General features: G+C 49.9%; 1 protein-coding gene across 1 annotated transcript in view; it reads left to right on the top strand.

Annotated features, from left to right (window-relative positions):
- Window positions 1–4611: 4611 nt before the first annotated feature.
- Window positions 4612–22275, top strand: part of FANCA (FA complementation group A) — a 42930-nt gene continuing 25266 nt past the window's right edge. The window contains exons 1-17 of the mRNA XM_054170313.1: window positions 4612–4618; window positions 5211–5317; window positions 6080–6131; window positions 6582–6724; window positions 7275–7370; window positions 9787–9860; window positions 10827–10945; window positions 11552–11634; window positions 12072–12105; window positions 15159–15225; window positions 16244–16356; window positions 17589–17665; window positions 17887–18028; window positions 19352–19485; window positions 20733–20843; window positions 21461–21556; window positions 21654–21713. Coding sequence (XP_054026288.1) covers window positions 4612–4618; window positions 5211–5317; window positions 6080–6131; window positions 6582–6724; window positions 7275–7370; window positions 9787–9860; window positions 10827–10945; window positions 11552–11634; window positions 12072–12105; window positions 15159–15225; window positions 16244–16356; window positions 17589–17665; window positions 17887–18028; window positions 19352–19485; window positions 20733–20843; window positions 21461–21556; window positions 21654–21713 — 1515 coding nt within the window. The remainder of the gene's footprint in view (window positions 4619–5210; window positions 5318–6079; window positions 6132–6581; window positions 6725–7274; window positions 7371–9786; window positions 9861–10826; window positions 10946–11551; window positions 11635–12071; window positions 12106–15158; window positions 15226–16243; window positions 16357–17588; window positions 17666–17886; window positions 18029–19351; window positions 19486–20732; window positions 20844–21460; window positions 21557–21653; window positions 21714–22275) is intronic.

Genomic DNA, 22275 nt, shown 5'->3' with positions numbered 1-22275 from the left:
CCATCCTCTTGCCCCCCACCCTTTAGCTCTTGATGAGCATTGAGAAGCTTCTCTCTCAGTCTGCTCTTCTCCAGGTCTCTCAGCCTTTCCTCCTCACAGAGATGCTCCAAGCCCCTCAGCACCTTTGTAGTCTCTGCTGGACTCTCTCCAGTAGTTTACTGTCCCTCTTGAACTGGGGATCCCAGAACTGGACCCAGGACTCTAGACGTGGCATCACTAAGGCAGAGCAGAGGGGTAGAACAAGTTCCCTTGACCTGCTGGCCACACTCTTCTTCAGGCACCACATGATACCATTGGCCTTCTTGGACATGAGGGCACATTGCTGGCTCATGAGCAGCTTGTCCACCATCATGCTCAGGTCCTTCTCTCCAGAGCTGCTTTCTAAGAAAGCACCTGTACTGTTTCAGGGGGTTACTCCTCCCCAGGTACAGGACTCTACACTTGCCTTTTCTGAACTTCATGGGGTTCCTCTCCCCCAAACCTCCAGCCTGTCCAGGTCTTGCTGAACACCAGCACAGCTCTGGTATGTTATCCACTCCTCCCAGTTGGGCACCATCAGCAAGCCTGCACGTCTCAAGAGAGCCACTCCAACCCCCCCGAACTGTTCTTGGCCGTGACGCTGATGTCTGGGTCTGACTTTCTTCCCCGACAGATGAGATTTGAATGCGACATCCACCCTGTAATCAGGCAGCCAGCTCCAGAGCCTGCCTGGGGAGCGACCTGTGAGGGAGGACAGCCACACGTGTCACCAACCACATTGAGGCCAAGCTGGCTGCTGGCTTCTCCTACACCCCACAACACTGCCAGAGCCTCTGGGCACAGCTGGGGCGGCACCGCCAGGGAGGGCGTGCAGAGATAACCCAACCTGCAGTCTTAATGTTTGGATTATAAAGCACGAAGGGCTTTGCTTGGGGTGAAACTAATTAATATGAAATTGAGATGTAATTAAAAGCTCCTGTCTTGGAAAAAAATCAAACAAGAGCCCAGCATGTGTGTACAGAGGGGAAATAATAAATATGCAAGGAAAATGCAAGAAACAGGGGAACAAACCCAGAACAGCATGGGAAGTGGTCACAGAGCGCCACAGGAGGGTTGGGTTTGCATCAAAGTGGGAGATGGTGAGGGCAGAGCCCTTTCCCCAGCACCCTGCAGCAGGGCCACAGCGCAGGGATTTCCTGCTCAAAATGCCTTGGACAGTCCTGAGTCAATCAACTCCCCGCTCTGAGACTGTCACTTCAGTCTCCCTACGAGGCTCATCGAGCCCTGTCCTGTGGTGTTCACCCCAGTGTGGGGCAGGAGGAGGTCTGGTGTGGAATGGACTCCTGGAGCACAGCTCCCCAGTCTTCTCACATGAGCAAACTTGTGGAGCACCCCAGAAAGCCAGGCTCTGGGGTCAGCCATGCTGGGTCATCACTTTGGAAGAGCACAATCCATGTTCCTGCTGAAAGTGATGGGGTTATGAGCATTGGTGCACCTGAGGAGGAGCCTGCACCTGAGGAGGTGCCAGCACAGAGATGAGCCTGTTCCTGCTGGGAAGTGCGGCTCATGGGTGTGATGTGTGAACAGATCAGGTTGGATTTCTGCACACTCATCTGCCTCTTGGAGTTGGTTTTATTGCACAATGTTTTGTGCACCTCTTGTACAGGTGAGAATAACCTTTCTCTGAACACAAGGAGTGTTTCTCTGAACACAGAGAGCCCAACCCGCTGGCTGTCCTGCCCTTCTCCAGATCTGCCAGCTCCACATCGCTGCCTCTGGGCTGGATCTTGCCCTCACCAAGCATGGTGAGGGTTGGAATGGACCTCTGGAGACCATCTAGTCCACCCCCTCTCTAAATTAGGGTCACCCACAGCAGGTTGCCCATGATCACAACATCCAGATCCTCACAGCAAAGATGGAACCTCCTGGGTTCCAGGTTACACCCATACCTAATCCTGGTGCCCAGCCCAGCCAGGCTCAGCCAGCTCTGCCCTGCTGTGGAAGGAGAGCAACGGGGTGGAGAGCAGAGACTGAATCACAGCAGGTTTGTTAAAGCTCCATTCCCTTTCTTGATCCTTCTTCATGAATATTTTAATTAAAGAGACTCTGCACAGATGGCATCGCTTGATGCATCTCACACAGCGCAGGGAAGGATTCAATACACCCAGCGTGGCTCCTTGGTGGCCAGCCAGACAGTGAGGCCACAGGGACCTGCCACCAGCACCAGTAACAGACATTTACTGTTCCATTGCCACCCGTGGGCGATGGCATCCTCACCATGGGCCATGGGTACTGGCCTGACTGCAGGGGAGGATGGGACTAGGGACATCCCAGTGCCACTGAGCTTTCACATGCCTGGGACATTTCCCCATAGCTGTAGCTCAGTGGTGTTGACCTCAGAGCTCAGACAGGCAGCTTCCTCTTGCCTCCAGCTGAAATTACCCTCCCTGCCCCATCCCACGCTCTCCTCTTTGTTCTTTGCTAAATAATTCCTTTTCTTCTTCCCTGCTTATCTCTGAGATGTCTGGAGGCAGGTTAGTCCCCTTCCCTTCCCTTCCCTTCCCTTCCCTTCCCTTCCCTTCCCTTCCCTTCCCTTCCCTTCCCTTCCCTTCCCTTCCCTTCCCTTCCCTTCCCTTCCCTTCCCTTCCCTTCCCTTCCCTTCCCTTCCCTTCCCTTCCCTTCCCTTCCCTTCCCTTCCCTTCCCTTCCCTTCCCTTCCCTTCCCTTCCCTTCCCTTCCCTTCCCTTCCCTTCCCTTCCCTTCCCTTTTCCTCCTGGCTGAGTCTTCCCAGGCACAATGTGGTGGTACCACATCTCACATCCCCACTCCTTCAGTTGTCACTGTGGCTTCTGTTGCCCTGTGTAGACCATTCCCACCATCCACAAGTCCCATAGATGTCCCCCCGGCAGGGTTGAGGTTTTTATCTGCTTTGCTGAGTCAGGGCTCCCTCGGCTTTCCAGTCAGCACTGCAACTCACCTGGGGGACAGAAGGGACAGATGTGATGTACCCTTCCAAAACCTGGTGCTGTCACAAACATGATGATGGCATTGGGGGTTTAAAGTGATTTGGAAATGTGATTTTGGAAAGGGTTCCACTCTGGAAAGGGTTTCACTTGCTGTCTCCAAGTCCTGACTCAGTAATACAGTGACTTTCTGCAGCAGATCACACTGGCAGTGCCAGACCCAGACCCTCATCTCCTGCTGGCACTGCTGAGAAAGGTTTTCTCCAGCTCTCAGGAGCAAGTGCTGCTGAGTCACCAGTACCACAAGAAAAACATCCCTCAGCCAGTTCCAGCACAGTGTTTTCAACCTCTGCAAACAGAAGCTGTAGCCTCCTGACAGGGAGCACCCCAGGGTGATGGTGACTACCCAAGGGTTATTCACTTGCCATCCTTCTAAGGAATTACCACCTCCTGCCCCAACCCTCTGCAGGGCACACTAACAGCAGCAGTTAATCTCCAGGAAGGATGAGATGAGGCAACCAGGGAAAATCCCTGTGGGAATTCCATGCTGCTCCTCATGAATCTTTTATAGCCCCCAGCAATGCCCAGATGGTAACTTCTCCCCGTGGGAGTACCAGCCTTGACTTGTCCCCTTCCTGGGGGTCTAAAGGGCATGCAGCACCTTTACCCTGAGGGATGTGGGGTTATAAGGGCCTTGCTTCACCCCCGTCGCTGCTGCGCTGGGCTCCCCAGAGCCAGGTGGCTTCCCTTCAGGACCTGTCAAGGGAAAGCCTTGTGACCATGTCAATGGCTTGATGTCCAGATGGAGACACACCAATGGGGTCCTTCAGGGGTTCAAATTTGAACCAGTGCTGTTTATTATCTTCATCAATGACATAGTGGGATCAAGAACACCATCAGCATGTTTACAGGCAACAGCAAGCTGAGTGGTGTGGGTGACACTCCTGAGGGACAGGATCCAGGCATGGGCTCCTGGACAAGCTGGAGAAGTGGGACCATGTGAACATCACGAGATTCAACAAGGCCAAGTGAAAGGTCCTGCACCTGGACTGGGGCAATCCCCAGTACCAGTCCAGGCTGGGGGCATGAAGGGCTGGAGAGCAGCCCTGTGAAAACCTTGGGGTGCTGGTGGGTGAAAAGCTGGATATGAGCTGGCAATGAATGCTCACAGCCCAGACCCAGCCATATCCTGGGCTGTTCCCAGCAGCGTGGGCAGCAGGGGGAGGGAGGGGATTCTGCCCTTCTCTTCTGCCAAGACCCCACCTGCAGTGCTGGGTCCAGCTCTGGAGTCCTCAGCACAGGAGCAACGTGGACCTGTTGGATTGGAGCCAGAGGAGGCCACAGCAACGATCCAAGGGATGGAAACCCTCTGCTGTGAGTCCATCCCTATAACCACTCTAGATCACGTCGTTTGGGGCTCTGAGCAACTTGCTGTAGTTGCAGGTGTCCCTGCTGACTGCAGCTCCGCTCACCTCCTCCACGCCGCCCGCCCTCCCCAACATGGCAGGCACAGCCTCCGCCACTACCAAGATGGCGGACGGACGGGCGGGACCACGCCGCTCTCGCAGCCAGTGGGCGGAACCACTCTGCGCTTCCAGCCAATGGTCCGCGGCGGCCTCTCCCAGCGCCACCAATGGCGGCGCAGGGCGGGCGGGTTAGTTTGGCGGATGATGGCGGGTACGGGCGGGAGGACATGGCGGGACCTGCTTGGTAGGTCCGGGCTGAGAGCGGCAACGGGTTTCCTCTGATCGAGGTGGTGGCCTGGCGATCCCTGCAGGACAGGGAGAGGGGAAGGGAAGAAGGAATGTTTCCATCCACATACATCCCCCACCCCCCACTCCGGCCTTTGCGGGGATCTGGGGTCTGGCAGCCCCTCGCCGCAGGTCCTGCTTTCCGCAGGAGTCTTCAAAAGACCGGTGGCCCTGCTGTGGCTCCTATAGGAATAGTCTTCTAACGGATTTCTTGTGGCCGTGCCATGGCTTCTGTCCTGGAATAGGAGCATCAGGGCCTTTGGAAGCTGATGCCTGACAGTGCCAGACAGGCCTTTGGCTGTGCTGTGCTGCCCTGCTCATGCTGAAGGCCATGAAGCTTTATCTGCAGAACTGCTTGGAACAAACTCCACAGCAACATCCTGCACTGCTAGTGCCATGCTGCCAGCCAGCAAGGGTCTGGCTGGGGCCACCTTTGTCCTGTCAGTAACAAGGAGGTGGCCTTGGGAGGCTATGGGAGCAAGCTGTGGGTTCTAAAACCAATCCTAATTTCTCAGCAGGGAGAGCCAGGAAACGAAAAGACACCTTTGGGAGTGAAGCAGAGGTCCGGGAAGCGGTTCTGCGCCTTCTGGATCACCATCAGAATCTGAGTGACCTCCTCCTGGAGGTAGGAGCGGGCAGTTTGGGGTGCAATGGTCAGGCTGGGGATTGCAGGAGATGCTGGCTGAGGCGGGTTCGATCAGGGCAACTGCAGAATGAAAGTACCAGGGGCAAGTCTTTGTGACATAAGGAAAGACAAACCAGCACTGTAGGAGTCAGCTGAAGTTGAGAGGTCTGTGTTGCACAAATAAAGTTATTTCCCCCCCTTTATCCCTCTTGTGTTTTATTGTTACAGACTGAAAATGGTTAAGCATGGATTCTGACCTTTTGGGGGGGTCAGAACTGGCTTCTTGTGAGTACAGGAAAAAAAAGTCAGGAGACACTATTGAGTTTTCTCCAAATTACCACCCTTTATGAGAACCTCTTTTGTTCACCTGAGCCAGCATTCTGACTTGGTCATGTTCTACCTTCTCACACACTAGAGAAAGCTTTTGATTTTGTTAACTTGAATAGACAATTCAAATAGAATAGACAATTCTGGCAGTTCAGCCACGAGGATGTTTCTTTCTGTGCAAATGATCTCTCTTTATAAAAAGGGAAAAAAAGGGGATTTAGCTCTAAAAGGATCCAACATTTTGACATGTTCCATCTTGTAAGGTGCCCTGAAATCTCTGGTTTACCTCAGCCCATGTGGGAACTTGCAGTTCCTTTCACTTCAGCTGCTCCAGCCCTCAGGAATGCCAGGGCTGCTCAGCGTGCTGAGAGAGAAGAGGTTTGTAAATGGGTGCGAGGGACATCCAAGACTGTTCTGGTTTTGTTTGTTTTTTAGGTGGAAGGTTCAGTCAAGCCAGCTGGGAATGCACCATCAGAATCACTTATAGGTGAGTGAAAGAGAATCTGTTGGAAACAGACATGGGAAAGAGCTTTTCTTCATGTTCTGAACTTCTGCATTTAACAAATGCAATCCCAGTTCTACTTTCTTCCCTTTGCTCTGGTGTTCCATTTCTTACTTGTCTGGTGCCAACACCTCTGGCAAGGTCTGATTATTAAATATTTTGATGTGAAAGTGTTACTGTGAGCCCCACAAGACTGAAATACTCCTAAGGAGTTGCTTAGGGAGGATATTCCAGCTCTGGCCCTGGCTGTTTTGCCCCTGTTTTATGGACAGTAAAGGCTTGATACATGGGAATTAAAATGATATGAACAAATGACACCTGTGTTTGAAGAAGTTTAAGACTTGGGACTTCTGTCATCTTAGTTATATGTTCAGACTACTATTTTCTGCCTGTCAGCTTTCTGCTTTGTTTGGGTTGTTTGTTTGTTTTCCCCAGCCTCTGTCCTGCAGGAGCAAGCCTCGAGGTTGGGTGTCCCCCCAGGCATCCTGGCAGCCAAAACTGCCACTACCAACATTGAACGGATCTGCCAGGCTTCTGCGAGCCATTCTCAAGGCCCACTGCTGAGCTCGGACCAGAGGGTAAGGGAAGAGGTTTACATTCAGTTTATCAAGAAAACAGTGTTGTTAGGTTTGACTTTAAACCCAGTTTATCTGTTCTGATAAAGCCACCCATGCACCTAGGACCCGAGTGGCCAACTGCACATTTACGTGCCCCGCACACTTGCAGGAGTGCTGTGTGCTCCTCAGCAGGGAGGTGGCTGGCTTTGACAGCTTGGAAATGAAATTGGATGCCTGTGGATGGTGTTCAGCCCTACACAGGTCTCTCTAAGCAGATCCTGTGCTGTAGCCTCTGCTGTAACTTCATCTCTTTAATCCATGGTTCCACCTTTATTGATAGTCTCTGTGGTGTGGCTTGGTATGGTGCTGGCCAAAAAGTTGTTGCTGTCACTGCTCAGCCTGGCTGCCTCTAGTTCAGCCTTAGAGGAGATGTTTGGGCTTTCCCCATGGATCCTCTCCACCACTCCAGCCTTTAAAAAGCAGCAAACAAGGAAAAGCAACCAACTGTTGTTCTCAGAATGTGCTATTTACAAGGGAAATGATTTCTGCTTCCTTTCTGGGGTGATTGCAGAGGAAGTTGTTGTGCTTGCTTCAAGCCATCAAGGATCTGCTGGCAAACAATTTGTTCTGTCGCTCCCGCTTCTGTCAGGAGCTGTGGAGAATGAAGGTAAGAACCCATGGAGAAACACTGCTGTGTTACAGACCAGTTAGACTTCATCTGTGGGATGTGGCAGCCTCCCATGAAGGCTGAGGATAACTGTTAAATGGACTGGAGAAGGGCTGTGATGTCCATTCTGCTTCCCTCAGTGGGTGTTGGGTGCCCTAGAGCAGTCTCATCACTGGTCATGGTTTTCTTGAATCATTAACTCCTGAAAAGGTCTGAGGTCCTTCTGGCCTTATCCAAAGCATGAACTGAACTATAAATGCTGGGGTTTGGTTTGGTTTATTTAAAAACAACTTTACTGGGAGCTTCCTTGCTTTTGTGGCTGTGGTTTTGTGTTGTTTTTGTAGAGGATTTAGTAGAGGTTTGGGAGCAAGTGAACGCTTAAAATGTCATAGCCGCTTGTAGGAAGCTGCCACAAAGGAGCTGACAGCATTGTGGTGGTCAGGGGTTGGTGTTTGGGGGAGCTAGGAGAATGTCTTAACTCTCCACAGAAGATGTTTTAACTCTTTCTGTGATTCTATGACTCTTCAGCATGGCTGCTTCTCACTCACAACCAGCCAGGAGGGACATGGCAGTAGTGTGTGGAATTACAGCAGGGTTAAACTCATCTGAGGTGGCCCCACACCTTAGTGGAAGCTTGGGGGAGGGAATCATTTCCTTCCTTCTTTAGCTTCTCTGCTTTGTTGTTATCAGTGAAGCACTCTGATAAGTCTCCATCAGTAGCTTTGCTCTCTGTGCTAAGCAATCCAGATCGATTGACCAGGCAGTGCTGAGGCTCCAGCTAGCTCAGGGGTGGCACAGTTCCAAAAGTCCTTTATGTCCTTCACCCCCAATATTCAGGCTGTCTTTGCTGTTCTAATTCTCTGCTCCATTTACCTGGGAATGGTGATAAGCCCAAGTGAGTTCAGGTAGAAAATGGCCTAAGAGAAATGTGATAGCAGGTAGCAGGTTGTGGTGCTTCACAGATGTGTTGTCTTGGTTTCACTTGGGTGGTTTGTTATCTTGAGCTAAGTGATGCCCTAAGTGGGGTTAAGGACTTTTTTAGCTGGGGGGACAGTTCTGATTGCTTGCTGCTCTGGTGGGAAAGAAGGAGGAGGCTGATCTGCCAGGATAAGAGGCATACTCTGGTCTCAAGTATCTGATCTTGGGCTGAAAATAGAATCCCATGTGTTTTGTGGGCTGATCAAGATCTCCTTGTTCTCAGGTAGACATGGAGATCAATTGCTGCTGTGTAACTGAGATTGTTACGGGAAAGAATTGGATTGTTGAGGACAAAGTGTGTGGGCAAGTCTGGGGTCATGCTACTCAGCAGCTGCTGGTGGCTGTGAAAAGCTGCTGGGGTTTTCTCCTGAGTGGTTTGTGTGCCATAGACCCCCAAATACCTCTTCCTTCACAAGGAGCAGTTCTGGGTAGAGGCTGGAACAAGCAGAAGCTGCTGCTGCACCTTTTCCCTGCTGGTTGCAGGATTCTCACTGAATCCCAGCATGGTGGGGATTGGAAGGGAGCTCTGAAGATCATCTAGTCCAGCCTCCCTGCAAAAGCAGGGTCACCCACAGCAGGCTGCTCAGGATCACAATGTCCAGGCAGGTTTGGAATCTCCAGAGAAGGAGACTCCACAACCTCTCTGGGCAGTCTGCTCCAGGGCTCCAGTACCCTCACAGCAAAGGCTCTTCTCCTGTTCAGATGAAACCTCCTGGTTCCAGTTTGTGTCTACTGCCCCTTGCCGGAAAGACTCTGGCCCCATTCTCTGGCCACCTACTGCTTAGGTATTAATCAGCATGTCCAGGTCATGCTGTTCCAGGTGGGATTTGGGAGGATGTTGCAGGGAGGCATCAAGAGCAGGAGTTTCATTCACATGGAAGCGATGCCTTGTGCCTCATTTGCAGATGGCAAGCTTGGCATTGAAGAGCAGGGGTTGGTTTTTCCCTCTGTGTCCTCTCTGCCCACATGGTTCCAGTGTCCTTTTGTATCATCTCTAATTGGGAAAGGGGTTTGAGAGCAGCAAACTGGCTTCACAGAGACTAGTAAGCAGATCATGAGCCAAGTGGTCATTCTCTGATCTGCTTCTGGATGTGAATTAACAAGGCTTGAAACTTTGTTTCCTGTTTTCTGGGATATTTTTGAACATGCAGCATCAGCATTACTGCAGCAGGACACAGATGGATGTATTGATTACTTGACCATGAATATTTAAAGTGATGATGCATCCACAGCCCTAAACTATGAAATCTGTATGGGGGGGTGGGAGGTGGAATCAAATGTCATCTTTCCTCATCTGGGATTTCCTCTGCTGTTGTTTTAAGGTTTGAATAAGTTGTGGGGAGTTTGAAGAAAAGGAATTCAGGTTTAGCATTTAAGTACACTTTATGTTAACTGCAAAAGGCAGACTTCACTGTGGTTAATTTTGGTGTCTACTTAGGACCCTCTGGTGCTGGAAGCTGTGTGGCACCTGCACAGGGGCAACATTGTTGGTCTGGGAGAGCTGCTGGAGAGGTGAGCAGAGGTTTTGAGGTTTGCAGATGTATTTAATCCTTTAAAGCCTGTCAAAATGTAAATCAGGGATTAGTCTCATGAGTATTCTGGACTAAGAATACAGTCAGGTGCTGGCAAGTGATCAGATTAACAGGAGTTAAGGAGTTACTCTGGTTTGGGAGGTTACTCCAGGTTAATTAGCACAGTTGAATCATGGAATGGTTTGGGTGGGAAAGGACCTTAAAGATCATTACAACTCCCCTGCCATGGGCAGGGACACCTGCTACTTGACCAGGCTGCTCAAGGTCCCATAGAACCTAGTTCTGTACATACATGAGGTTGGAGCCTCCACAACTTCTCTAGACAACCTGATTCCAGTGCCTGACCACCCTCATGGGGAAGAATTTCTTCCTGATGTCTAATGTTGAAGTTAGTTGGTTGGTTGCTGGGAGAATGGCATGGAATGGAATGGAATAGAGTAGAATAAACCAGGTTGGAAAAGACCTTCGAGATCATCAAGTCCAACCCATCATCCAACACCATCTAATCAACTAAAACATGGCACCAAGGGCCTCATCCAGTCTCTTCCTAAACACCTCCAGTGATGGTGACTCCACCACCTCCCTGGGCAGCACATTCCAATGGCCAATCACTCTTTCTAGGAAGAACTTCTTCCTAACATCCAGCCTAATAGTTGGACTTGATGGTCTGAAAGATCATTTCCAGCCAAAACAGACCTCTGGTTCTATGAGATACTTGAGCACCCAACTGCAGCTGTGTGTCTTTTTCCTTTGGGTGTGTCTGTGGCATCTGTTTACAAAGCAAATGGAGCTCTTGCTGGTTCAGACTAAAGAAATGAGATGCCACCTAGAAGGCGGAGCCCAGCACAGATGGCTCTTTGCTGAGTCCAAGAGGATGGTGGTGGGAAACCCCAAACCTCAGAGAGAGCAGGAAGGATTGAGTTTGGTGTGTCTGGTTTGTTCTCAGCAGCTCTGCCGTCCCTGCTGCGGTGGAGTGGCTGTGCAGCAGCCTCCGGGGGCTCTGCGAGCGGGCCGAGGACGTGGAGCTCACCGGGGACGTGGAGCTTGCCAGGCACCTTCTCTCAGGCAAGGCGCTGGTGCAGCAGGGCTGGATGTGAGTCCACAGTCCCTGCAGTGAGGGCTATATGAGCCAAAGGTTTGCAAGTGTAAGGACAGAGGCCTCCCTGAGTTTTCTTTCCTCATTTCAGTGAGGGAAATACTGAAATTCTCTGTCCCTTTTCATTAGAGCATCACAAGAAGGCATGACTGTGAGGCCAGGGATGATATTATGCTGAGTGTGACACTCCTGCAAAGTGTCTGAGAGATTTTGGGTCAGGAATGTTTAGCAGTTCTGTCTCCTGTCGTTGTCTGGTAATTATTTTGCGATTTTGTTGGGGGGGGGGGGGGGGGGGGGGAAAGAAATCCCTTCACAATGTGATGGAAGGAGTTTGGAGCAGTGCAGTGGTTCAGGTACATTCCACGTGAGTTCTGAGGTGCTAAGCACCTTTGAATGTCTGTTCCCCTCACCATCCATTGTTCTTGGCCATTTTGCCTAGGAGCAATTTTACTCCAGGAAAAGAAATGATTCCTGTATGTAGTGAGCGAGGGGTTTTGGACACTGAACCTGTTGTGAGATGGGGAGAGGACAGAGAAATGGAGATTCTGAAACATTAATTCCTCCTTTATTTGCAGACTTGGCAATCGTGTTCCTCCAGAATGGCTTTCAGCAGAACTGGGAGCTGGGGAGGAGGTTGGAATCCAAGAAGATCCCCTCTGTAAGGACAAAGGGAAGCTATTGACAAAGGGCTGTTTAAAGAAGTGGCTCCATTATACACCTCTGTGCCTTGCTGGGTGGGAATAAATCAGCAACAAAGAAAGGGTGGTGGTCTGGGTGTTGGAGTGGTGAGGAAGGAATGGTGAGACCAGAACAAAGGCTGTTTTAAGGAGAGTTTCTCCAGGGTGAGGTGTCAAAGGCTTTAAGCTTCTTGGTTTCACCTCGTTTGCTCTTTTCTCCATTTGAATGTGAGGCACAGGATGCTACTGAGCATGGGAAATCCTCACCCTCTATTGTGTCTGCTCTGCAGCACAGGCTGAGGTAACAGTTCAGCTTTGAGGGGGACAAAACTCTTTCTTCGAGTCAATTTGCTTTTCCTGCATATAACTGGAGCTCTTTCAAACTCTGAATGTTCTAAATTTGTTCTTTTTTTAACAGATCTGCCACGCTGTCCTGCAGAGGATGTTGACATGTAAGTGCTTTTGTGATTCCTGGCTTTGGGCAGTCACTGCTGTTTGCCCAACTTATGTTCCTCATTCACCACTAAATCTCCCAGCAGGAATCCTTTGCCTGGGGTGCTTTTCCTTCTGTGCAATGACTGATTTCCTGTGCCTCTGCTTTTCCTTTCCCTATTATGAAGTGCCTCCTAACGCTGCAGATCATCCCTTGCCTTTCATGCCCAGCTCATTGTTCTGTTCCCAGCTGCAACAGCAGGTTGATCCCTCAGTGGATTTCATTGGAAGTAGTTGTAGCAGAGAGGTTAGGCCAGGATCATTTCTTCTGCTTAATAAACTAACCTTTGAATTCACGAAGTTGTGGTGTAAATAAACTGTTTTGCTGGCTCATGGTTTGGATTTGCAGACTAATGCTTGTGAAACCTATTTTTCCCTTTAATGCTGAGCAAAGACAACTAATGTTCACATTTTAAAAGGCCAATCTTCCAGTGGTGTCCCAACATGCTCTTCTTGGCCCGGGCAAGTCCTGCTGTTTCTGTGAGCTCAAGTGTAGCAGCCCCTGATTTGCATCACAAATCCTGATGCAGAAAGACTAAGCACACAGGAGGGCTATTTCTGTCGTGTCACAGGTGATCTTCACGGTTAAATTGCTGTATCTGCTGTACAGCAGAGGAAGCACTTGCTGACACCTCCTCACACTCACTAGCTGCTCTTCTTCAGGCTCACTAACAGCTCTTCACACTCGTTTACACCTCCTCACTGAGATTTTCACTCGTTTACACCTCCTCAGTCTCACTAACAGCTCACACTCACAGCTCCTCTTCACACTCGTTTACACTTCCTCACTCTCACTAATAGCTTACAGTTGCTGCTCTAGTTGCTTACAGCTCTTCATGCTTATTTACTCCTCCTCCCTTGCTCATAGCTCTTCATGCTTGCTCAGCTCACTCACTATCAACTCTTCACACTCAGGTTTGCCTTTCCCTCCTCCTGCTCACTTTCCCCTCACAGAATTACAGGAGTGTTTCATTTGGAAAAGCCCTCTAAGATCATCGAGTGCAACCATCAGCCTAACACCACCATGCCCACTAAACCATGTCTCTCAGCCCCGTGTCTACACATGTTTTGAACACCTCCAGGGATGGTGACTCCACCACCTCCCTGATCAGCCTGTTCCAACGCCTGACCACTCTTTCAGTAAAGAAATTGTTCCTCAGATCCAAACAGCTCTTCACACTCACTTACACCTCCTCACTCTGGCTAACAGCTCACACTCCCTCACACCTCCTCCTCCTGCTTGCTTGCACCTCTTCACACTCACTGACAGGTCCTGCTCACTCAGCATCTGCTTACACACATATTACACCTTCATGCTCACTTTCTCACACCCTCAGCTCCTCCTCATGCTCTTTGGCACCTCCTCCTCGTGTGTCCTACCCTGGTGCATTTCTCTTATCTGCCTCTATCAGCCTCCTGTCTCTCCGTGCCAGGCTGTGCCAGGTGTCCTGCTGGCATGTGTCACGAGGTGCTCACTGTTGGTGCTTCTCTGCTGCTGTAAGGTAACCAAGAACCAGGACACTGTGCCAGCGTTTCTCCCCCTTGTGTCTCTCCTTGTGGGCACTGCCAGGCTGGGCCTTCACTTCACATCAGGGATTGCTGTCGGCAGCCAGAGCCTTACAGAGAGCTTCTGCAAATGGAAGTCAGTGAGAGAAGTGGTTTAGGATTTAATGTGATGAGTCCCCTCTCAGATGACCCTTTAACAGTGAAGAATAACCAGGAGGGGGATTTTGGAGGAGGAGAAGCTGGCTGTTGGCAGTCAGACAGGACTCTGCCAACCTGCTCTTCATTTGACCTTCACTCTGCTCAGTCCCTGCTGCTGCAGGCTGCTGCAGTCTGTGTGTCTGAAAACTCTGTTAAATGAGTTTTTATTATAAGGTATTTTTATTAGTGTGCACTTTTGGGTCACCTTTGAGGGGTTTAATCAGCTGCTTGGGAGAACATTAGGATTCTTCATGTGAAATAATTCAGTGCTGAGGAGAACCTTCAGCAGAGGAGGACAGGCTGAGCACAGCACGGGAGCACTGACAGTGCTCAGCTGAACTCCTGTGCCCGAGGATGAGTGGACTTGATCTCCTTTTCTCTCTTCTCTGCTTAACCTTAAAGCATTCCTCAGCAGGAGAGGAGAGAGCTCCATGCTGTGCACTGCCTTAGCAAGGCATGTGAGGGACAGGGCCACCCATGTGCTGCCCTCTCCTAATTAACTGTTAACTGCATCTGGCGTGGTTACAACAACCCCATAAACATTCCAGGCTTGGGGCAGAGTGGCTGGAAACTGCATGGTGGAAAATGACCTGGGGGTGCTGATCAACAGGAGGCTGAAGTGTCTGTCCAGGTGGCCAAGAAGGCCAACAGAATCCTGGCCTGAATCAGGGACAGTGTGGCCAGTAGGAGCAAGGCTGAGATTGTCTCCTTGTACTCAGCATTGGTGGGGCCACACCTTGAGTACTGGGTTCAGTTTTGGATCCCTCACCCCAAGAAGGATATTGAGGAGCTGGAGTGAGTTCAAAAAAGGGCAACAAAGCTAGTGAAGGGTCTGCAGAATAACTCTTGTGAGGAGCAACTGAGGGAACTGGGGTTGTGCAGCCTGGAGAACAGGAGGCTGAGGGAAGACCTTCTGGCTCTATAACTCCCTGAAAAAGGTGGTTGGAGCCAGGTGGAGGTTGGTCTACCAAGGAACAAGTGAAGAAATAGCCTTAAGTTGCCTGAGGGGAGGTTTAAGCTGGACATGAGGAACAATTTCTTCCCCTTGAGAGGGTTATCAAAGCCTAGCCCAGGCTGCCCAGGGCAGTGGGGATCCCTGGAGGGGTTTCAAAGCCATGGAGATGTGGTGCTGAGGGACATGGTTTAGTAGTGATCTGGCAGTGCTGGGTTCATGGTTGGACTCAAAGATTTTCCCAACCTTTATGATTCTTTGTAATTTCTCTTTCCTGTCAGTTCTTGCCCATGGGGTTCAGTGTCACAGCTCCTCCCATTTCTCATTGTGCTTCTGTGTCTTCATTTTGGGGTGCAGGGGTACTTGATGCTGTTGGTAAGGAGAAGCAAGAAGATGTTTCCACCTTGCAAGCTATGAAGTTCTGGTAAGAAACATTTCCTCTGAGCAACATCATGGATATTCTTCTTACTGAAATAGGGGGAATGCCCACCCCTCTCCAGTGCTACCTATTAGAGAGTCCTGAAGATCATCCATGTGCTAGTGAGAATGCTCATAAAAACCTGAGTGTTGGGTAGGAAAATTGGAATGGGCCATTGGGATGTGCTGCCCAGGGAGATGGTGGAGTCACCGTCCCTGGAGGGGTTCAAGAGGGGTTTGGACATGGCACTTGGTGCCATGGTCTAGTCATGAGGTCTGTGGTGACAGGTTGGACTTGATGATCTCTGAGGTCTCTCCCAACCTAGGTGATACTGTGATACTGTAAAAGGCATTCTGGCAGGGCTAGAACCAGCCTTGGAGCACCCTCTTGGCCTGCACTGAGTTCCCCCTGTCAAATGTCTCATTCTGCTTTTGAGCAGAAACATCCAGGAGGTGCCTTCATCTCCCAGATCTTGTTTCCAAGATCTGCTGTGAACCTTCAGTATGGAAAGGTGTTGATAAGAAAGATGGATACAGAGTTTTTAGCAGGGGCCTGTTGTGACAAGACACGGGGTGATGATTTGAACTAAGAGCCTGCATAGAAGAAGAAAATCTTTACACTGAGGGTGGTGAGACACTGGTCAAGATTGTCCAGAGAAGTCTAGGTGCCCCATCCCTGGAACCATTTCAGGTCAGGTTGTTTGGGGCTCTGAGCAGCCTGCTCTAGTTGCAGATGTCCCTGCTGACTGCAGGGGGATTGGATTAGGTGACCTTTAAAGGTCCCTGCAGCACAAAACATTCTGTGACTCTCTACCGCCCTTCAGACCTGTCTTGTGCAGGGGTGTGTGTTAGACTCACCTGTGTACACCTGCTCTCTGTGTAATAGTGAGTGACCAACAGATATTTAAAGACACATTTTAAAAAGGGTAGCTCTGGCAGTTTGAGGAGAAAGATGGAGAAGGAAAATGAGTCTGTAACCAGTTTGGCCTTTGCTGTGCATCGTTTGGTCTCCTGGTTGCTCGCAGGTTGAACGTGCTCAGGGTGTCTGTTTATCAAAGCGCCGTGCATCCGGATTCCTTGCAGCAGTTCTTCAGACACACCCTGACCGAGGTGCTTACCTACAACCCATTGCTGAAAGGTAGGAACAGGGGAGGAGGAGTGTCTCCAAGGTGTGTTGTTGCCTGTCCAAAGCTCCATCTATATCACTGAGGCCTCACTGGCTGGCGTCCAGCCGGGAGAATCCTGAGGTAGAGCAGAGCTGCCTGCCAGCTTCCAGCTCTTGCCCAGGGGCTGTGAGCAGAGTGACAGAGGAGACAAAGAGAAGGCATGTAGAGAGCTGCAGTTCAGGAGAAAAGCTCAGGTGATCAATCAGTGCCTTCAAACACAGCTTCAGCCAATGGCTGCTGAACAGATAATTGGACTAACATCTGACTGGCACTGCTGAGGCCACACTTTGAATCCTGGGTTTAGTTTTGGGCCCCTCACTCCAAGAAGGATGTTGAGGTGCTGAAGTATGTCCAGAGAAAGACAGTTAAGCTGGTGAAGGGTCTAGAGCACAAGTCTTGTGAGGAGCAGCTGAAGGAACTGGGGTTGTTCAGCCTAGAGAAAAGGAGGCTGAGGGGAGACCTGGCTCTCTACAACTCCCTGGAAGGAGGTTGGAACCAGGTGGAGGTCAGTCTCTTCTCCCAAGGAAAAAGTGATAGAAGGAGAGGAAATGGACTCAAGTTGCCCCGGGGAAGGCTTAGTTTGGACATGAGGAACAGTTTCTTCCTTTTGAGGGTTGTCAAGGTCTGGACCAGGCTGCCCAGCACCCTGGAGGGGTTTTGAAGCCATGGAGATGTGGTGCTGAGGCACGTGGTTTAGTGGTGACCTGGCAGTGCTGGGTTAATGATTAGACTCAATCTTAAAGGTCTTTTCCAATCTTAATGATTCTATGACACTGGAGAGCTCTGGCTGCTGGGATCAGCTCTGGCTAAGGGAGAAACTGGATGGCAGAGGTGGTGCTGTGGGGAGAGCTTGGGGCTAAATTGATCTGGCCCCTGTGTGGCTTTAGGCACAAGATGTGGCCTTTCTTTTGGTAGAGAAAAAGGCAGGATTGAAGGGGTTTAGTCTGAGATTGGTGATTGTGCAGCCTAGTGTTTAAAGGAATAAATACCTTTAGGTTCCAAAATCTCTGGTAAAATCACTCTGAGCTGTTTGCCTGTGGTGTGGAGGAGAGCCAGGTCATCGCTGCCTTCCACCTAGAAAAGATTTCAGTGGGCAGCTTTTACTACGTCTGTCTGCCAAAGGGAGAACTTCTGTGGTTAACTTCTGCATTTTGGGTGTGTTTTAAAAATCTGATGAGTTAAACTCTTCTTTCTGTGGCTGCAGTGCCTGATGCCATCCGCATGCAGAAGGAGTGGAGCTTCACAAGGACCTGCTCGCTGCTGACCACCCTGTACCGCAGAGTATGTCTGCCTGCTGCCACGAGGGCAACTGCTGGCTTTATATTTGCTGAAATAGCTGAAACAAGATTAATCAAAAGTAGTTAGTTCCCATCACAGCACCTGAGCCAGCTGCTAGGAACTGTAGGCGAGAGGAAGAATGAGGGGAAAGTACTTCTAGCTATACACTAACCTTGGCTGTGGCTGCGTGTCACAGCTAAAATGAGCTGCTGTCACTCTTCCAGCTGTTCGTGGTGCTGGGTGTGAAGGAGGCGATCTGCCAGCTGCAGCAAGTGCTGGAGACCCACGAGGTGAACTGGCAGCACGTCCTGTCCTGTGTTTCCACACTGTTGGTCTGTCAGGCTGAGGCTGAGCAGCTCTTCAAAGGTATGTGGGGGCTGCCAAGCCCGCAAGCCAAGGTCTCCTTGTTGCTCCTAAGGCTGTCAGAGGGAGCTGTGCTGGCTGAGCAGCGGCAGAGTTGTGCCTAGCTGGTGGGTTGAGATTGCTGTGTGGAAAAGAACAGCAGAAAATCTGCTTTTCCATTCAGACAGTCCATATCAGGCCTTGTGCCTGATGCTTCTCAGACTTTGTGTATAGCTGAGAGTGGTTACTTGATAATTACCTTAATAATTAATTAATTGGAGTAGTGATTACTGAAGCTTAGTTGTTCTCTCTCCTCTTTGCTGGAGACCTTAGAATCATCGAATCACACTCTAGTGCTAAACCATGTCCCTCAGCACCACATTTCTGTGTCTTTCAAACACCTCCAGTGATGGGGATTCAACCACCTCCCTGTGGTGCCTGTTAGAAAACCCTCTCAGTGAAGAAGTTTCTTCTACTGTCCAAAGTGAACTTCCCCTGGGGCAAATTGAGGCTGTTTCCCTTTCCTCTTGTCCTGTTGCTTGTTCCTTGGGAGAAGAGAGTGATCCCCACCTGGAGTCAGAAGATCTCCCTTCATCCTTCTTTTCTCAAGGCTGTACAACCCCAATTCTATCAGCTGCTCCTCACAAGACCTGTGCTCTTGACCCCTTTTGTTTGAGCTTGGTAGACTCTCTTACTGCTTGTCTCACTGCTGGACTCCGTGTAGTTATTGCAGGTTGAAAGTCCTGCAGTGAGTCTGGAGACCACATCACAGGAGAGCCATGGATCTGTTGGAGCAGGGCTGGAGGAGGGCACAGCAATGAAAGCCTTCTGCTGTGAAAACAGGGCTGAGAAAGTTTGGGTTGTTCATCCTGAAGAAGAGAAGGCTCCAGGGAGACTTTCTTGTGGCCTTCCAGAACTTCAGTGAGCTGATCAGAAGGCTGGGGATAGACTTTTGAGCAGGGTCTGTTGTGAGAGGACAAGAGGTGATGGTTTGAAGACAGAGATTTAGACTGGACAGAAGGAAGATGTTTTTGACGCTGAGAGTGGTGAGACCCTGGCCCAGAGAGGTGGAAGGTGCTCCATCCCTGCAACTGTTGCAGGTCAGGTTGTTTGTTGCAGATGACCTAGAAAGGTCCCTTCCCACCCAGACCATTCTGTGATTCTGTGAAATCTGAGACTATTTGACTGTTCAAAATGCATGAAAAGAGATAAGCAAGTCCTAAGGGTTCCCCAAGCTGCAGTGTATATCCTTCTTCATGTGGCAGACACTTCATCACAGGTATTTGTCCCCATTTACTGTGTACTATTGCAAGAGCAAAGTTTGAGGTTCTGTTTTTTTGTTCCCAGATCTCCTGAGCCAGCTCCTGCTAAAGGCCTTTGAGAATTATGACATGGAGAACCTGATCACAGCCTTCCTGATCGCTCGTCAGGCTGCTCTGGAGGGCCCTGCTGTCTTCATGCCCTACTCTGAATGGTTTAAGGTGAGAGCAAATGAGGCCTGACTGGGAATCTCTGTTTGAAGTTTGTGAGAAACCTGTGTGTGAGGGATGTTCTGCCCAGCAAAAGCCTAGTTTCACACAAGATGCTCAGGCATTAGAGAGAGAGGGGAGTAAGAAAGCAAAAAAGAGTAATGAGTGGTTGTATTACTTTTTGGGATGCTTTAATATTTATTGCAGCCTTTGTGTCTGCACAGAATATATTTGGCTTTCTCCAGGGTTCCCTTCTTTCATCTTGGAAGTCCATGCTGCCTCCTCTAGTGATCTGTCAGGAATGCAGACATGTAATTCCTGTTGTAATCATAATCCTGGATGTGTTTCAGTGTCTTGATAACCAGTGCTGTTGCATAAGTTGTTGGGTTTTGCAGATGAAGCATTTCTGTTTCCTGGATGTTTGCATGCAGCTGTAATTGCTGTGTTGGACCTCACAGATAATTGCTCCTTAGCTTTTAGCTGTAAACATGCAGGTATTTTAGGTATGCAAATGTCACTCAGGCCTGCAGATGCCTTCCTCTGAGTTTGCAAATCTGAGCTCAGCCTTTGCTGATGTATCAGGATGTACCAAAAGGTAAACTAGTTGTGTTCTCTAAGTCCTAGAGTGGCCTGTTTTCCTTCTCATGCTCAGAAAAAGCTGTGTAGAAACAGGCAGTTTGGTGGCCCCCTCATAGATCTCAGTTCTCTGGTGCATTTTCATAGAACCATATAATGCTCTGGGTTGGAAGGGACCTTTAAAGGTCATCTAGTCCAACCCCCCTGCAATAAGCAGGGACAGCCCCATCAAGCCTGACCTTGGATGTCTTCAGGGACAGGGCTTCCAACACCTCCCTGGGCAACTTGTTCCAGTGTTCCACCATCCTCAAAGGAAAGTATAGTATAGTAATGTCCAATCTAAACCTACCCTTCTCTAGTTTAAACCCATTGTGCCTTCTCCTGTTGCTACATGCCTTTGCAAACAGTCCCTCTCCCTCTTTCTTGTGAGCCCCCTTCAAAGCTGGTGTTGCCTTGTTTAACTCTGAGTGTTCTCATGGCAGCACATCAGGAATCTGAGCATGGCATGGCAGGATTTCTGGGAACTAGACAAAGGCACAAAGAAAACTTCCATGGAGGCTTCTCTGGGCTTTCTCTGAAGAATTCACCAGAAGGCACATACCTGGATGATGTTTGGGACTTGTGAGGGATGTGGATTCTCTCCACACTGAAGGACTGTATTGCCATTTTCTCCTCTTTCACAGACTTCCTTTGGGAAAGCTGGTGGTCACCATGGGAGCAGCAAGAAAGCTCTGGTCTTCCTCTTTGAATTCTTGTCAGAGCTTGTGCCCTTTGAGACAGCTCCATACTTGAAGGTGAGGAGATGCTGACAGAGATGGTTTGCTGGAGACTGACAGAAGAGTTCAAGAGAGACAGGGAGCTACTGGAGAGAGTCCAGCAGAGGCTACAAAGATGCTGAGAGGCCTGGAGCATATCTGTGAGAAGGAAAGGCTGAGAGACCTGGGGCTGCTTAGCCTGCAGATGAGCAGCTTGTGAGGGGATCTGCTCAGTGCTCAGCAAGAGCTAAAGGGGTGGGGGCAAGAGGAAGCAGCCAGACTATTGTCAGTGGAGCCCAGTGACAGGACAAGGAGCAGTAAGCACAAAGTGGAACCCAGGAAGTTCCATGTGAACAGGAGGAGAAACTTTGCTGTGAGGGTGCTGGAGCCCTGGAGCAGACTGCCCAGAGAGGTTGTGGAGTCTCCTTCTCTGGAGAGATTCCAAACCCACCTGCATGTTGTGATCCTGGGCAACCTGCTGTAGGTGCCTTCTTTAGCAGTGGGGTTGGGCTGCATGATCCCCAGAGGTCCCTTTCAACACCCACTGTGCTGGGATTCAGGGATCCTGTGGATATTTGAGGTAGATGACTGTAAAGCAGGATTTTCCATGGATTTCTTTCACACTGGCAGCTCTTGTTGTGACTTTCCCATTTCAGGTCCATATAATGTACCCGCCGGTGGTGCCAGCAAAGCATCGCTCCCTTCTCTTGGAGTACATCACTCTGGCTAAAACCAGGCTGGCTGACCTCAAAGTTAGTGCAAATTGTCCCTTTGAAGAGGTCTTTCTGCATCTGCCATGACATGAGCTGTGTTGTGGTGACGATGTGCATCTCTCTTAACCTCACACAGGTTGCAATAGAAGATATGGGGCTCTATGAAGACTTGTCTTCCACAGATGAATCTGTGCAGGTACTGCTGGTCTGATTAACTATCTTCTCATCAGTCCTGCTCTTTTTCTACAGTAAAAGAGCTTAGGTCACCCCCCTCTCTGCCATTCCAACCACATTTGAGGATGCTGGCAATCTCCAGCATTAAAACAGAGGGTTTAGTAGCTATCAATATGCAGGTTCTCCCCAGATTTCATGGAAACTAGACTTAGCACTTGGATATTAGAGGAAAATTCTTCACTGAAAGTGTTCCCAAACCCTGGAATAGGCTCCTCAGGGAGGTGGTTGAATGCCTATCCCTGGAGGTGTTTGAAAGACACAGAGATGTGGTACTCATGGGCATGGTTTAGCACCAGACTTTGTAGAGTTAGGTAATGGTTGGACTCAATGATCTTAAAGGTCTTTTCCAACCAAAATGGTTCTATGACAGAAAAGATATTGTCCTCTTGGGAGATGATTGAATAAACAGTGTGATGCTGAGTAGGAGTCTCTGGTGGAGTTGGAGTAGGAGGGATAGACCTACCTGGACCTTTGGGCTGACCCAGTGAAGTTGTTGCCAGTACCAGCCTTATTGACGTGGGCTG

The sequence above is a fragment of the Dryobates pubescens genome, chromosome 19 (assembly GCF_014839835.1).
Source record: "Dryobates pubescens isolate bDryPub1 chromosome 19, bDryPub1.pri, whole genome shotgun sequence".
Classification (NCBI taxonomy): domain Eukaryota; kingdom Metazoa; phylum Chordata; class Aves; order Piciformes; family Picidae; genus Dryobates; species Dryobates pubescens.
The sequence above is the reverse complement of the archived record's forward strand: the minus strand, read 5'-3'. Positions and strand labels throughout refer to the sequence as shown.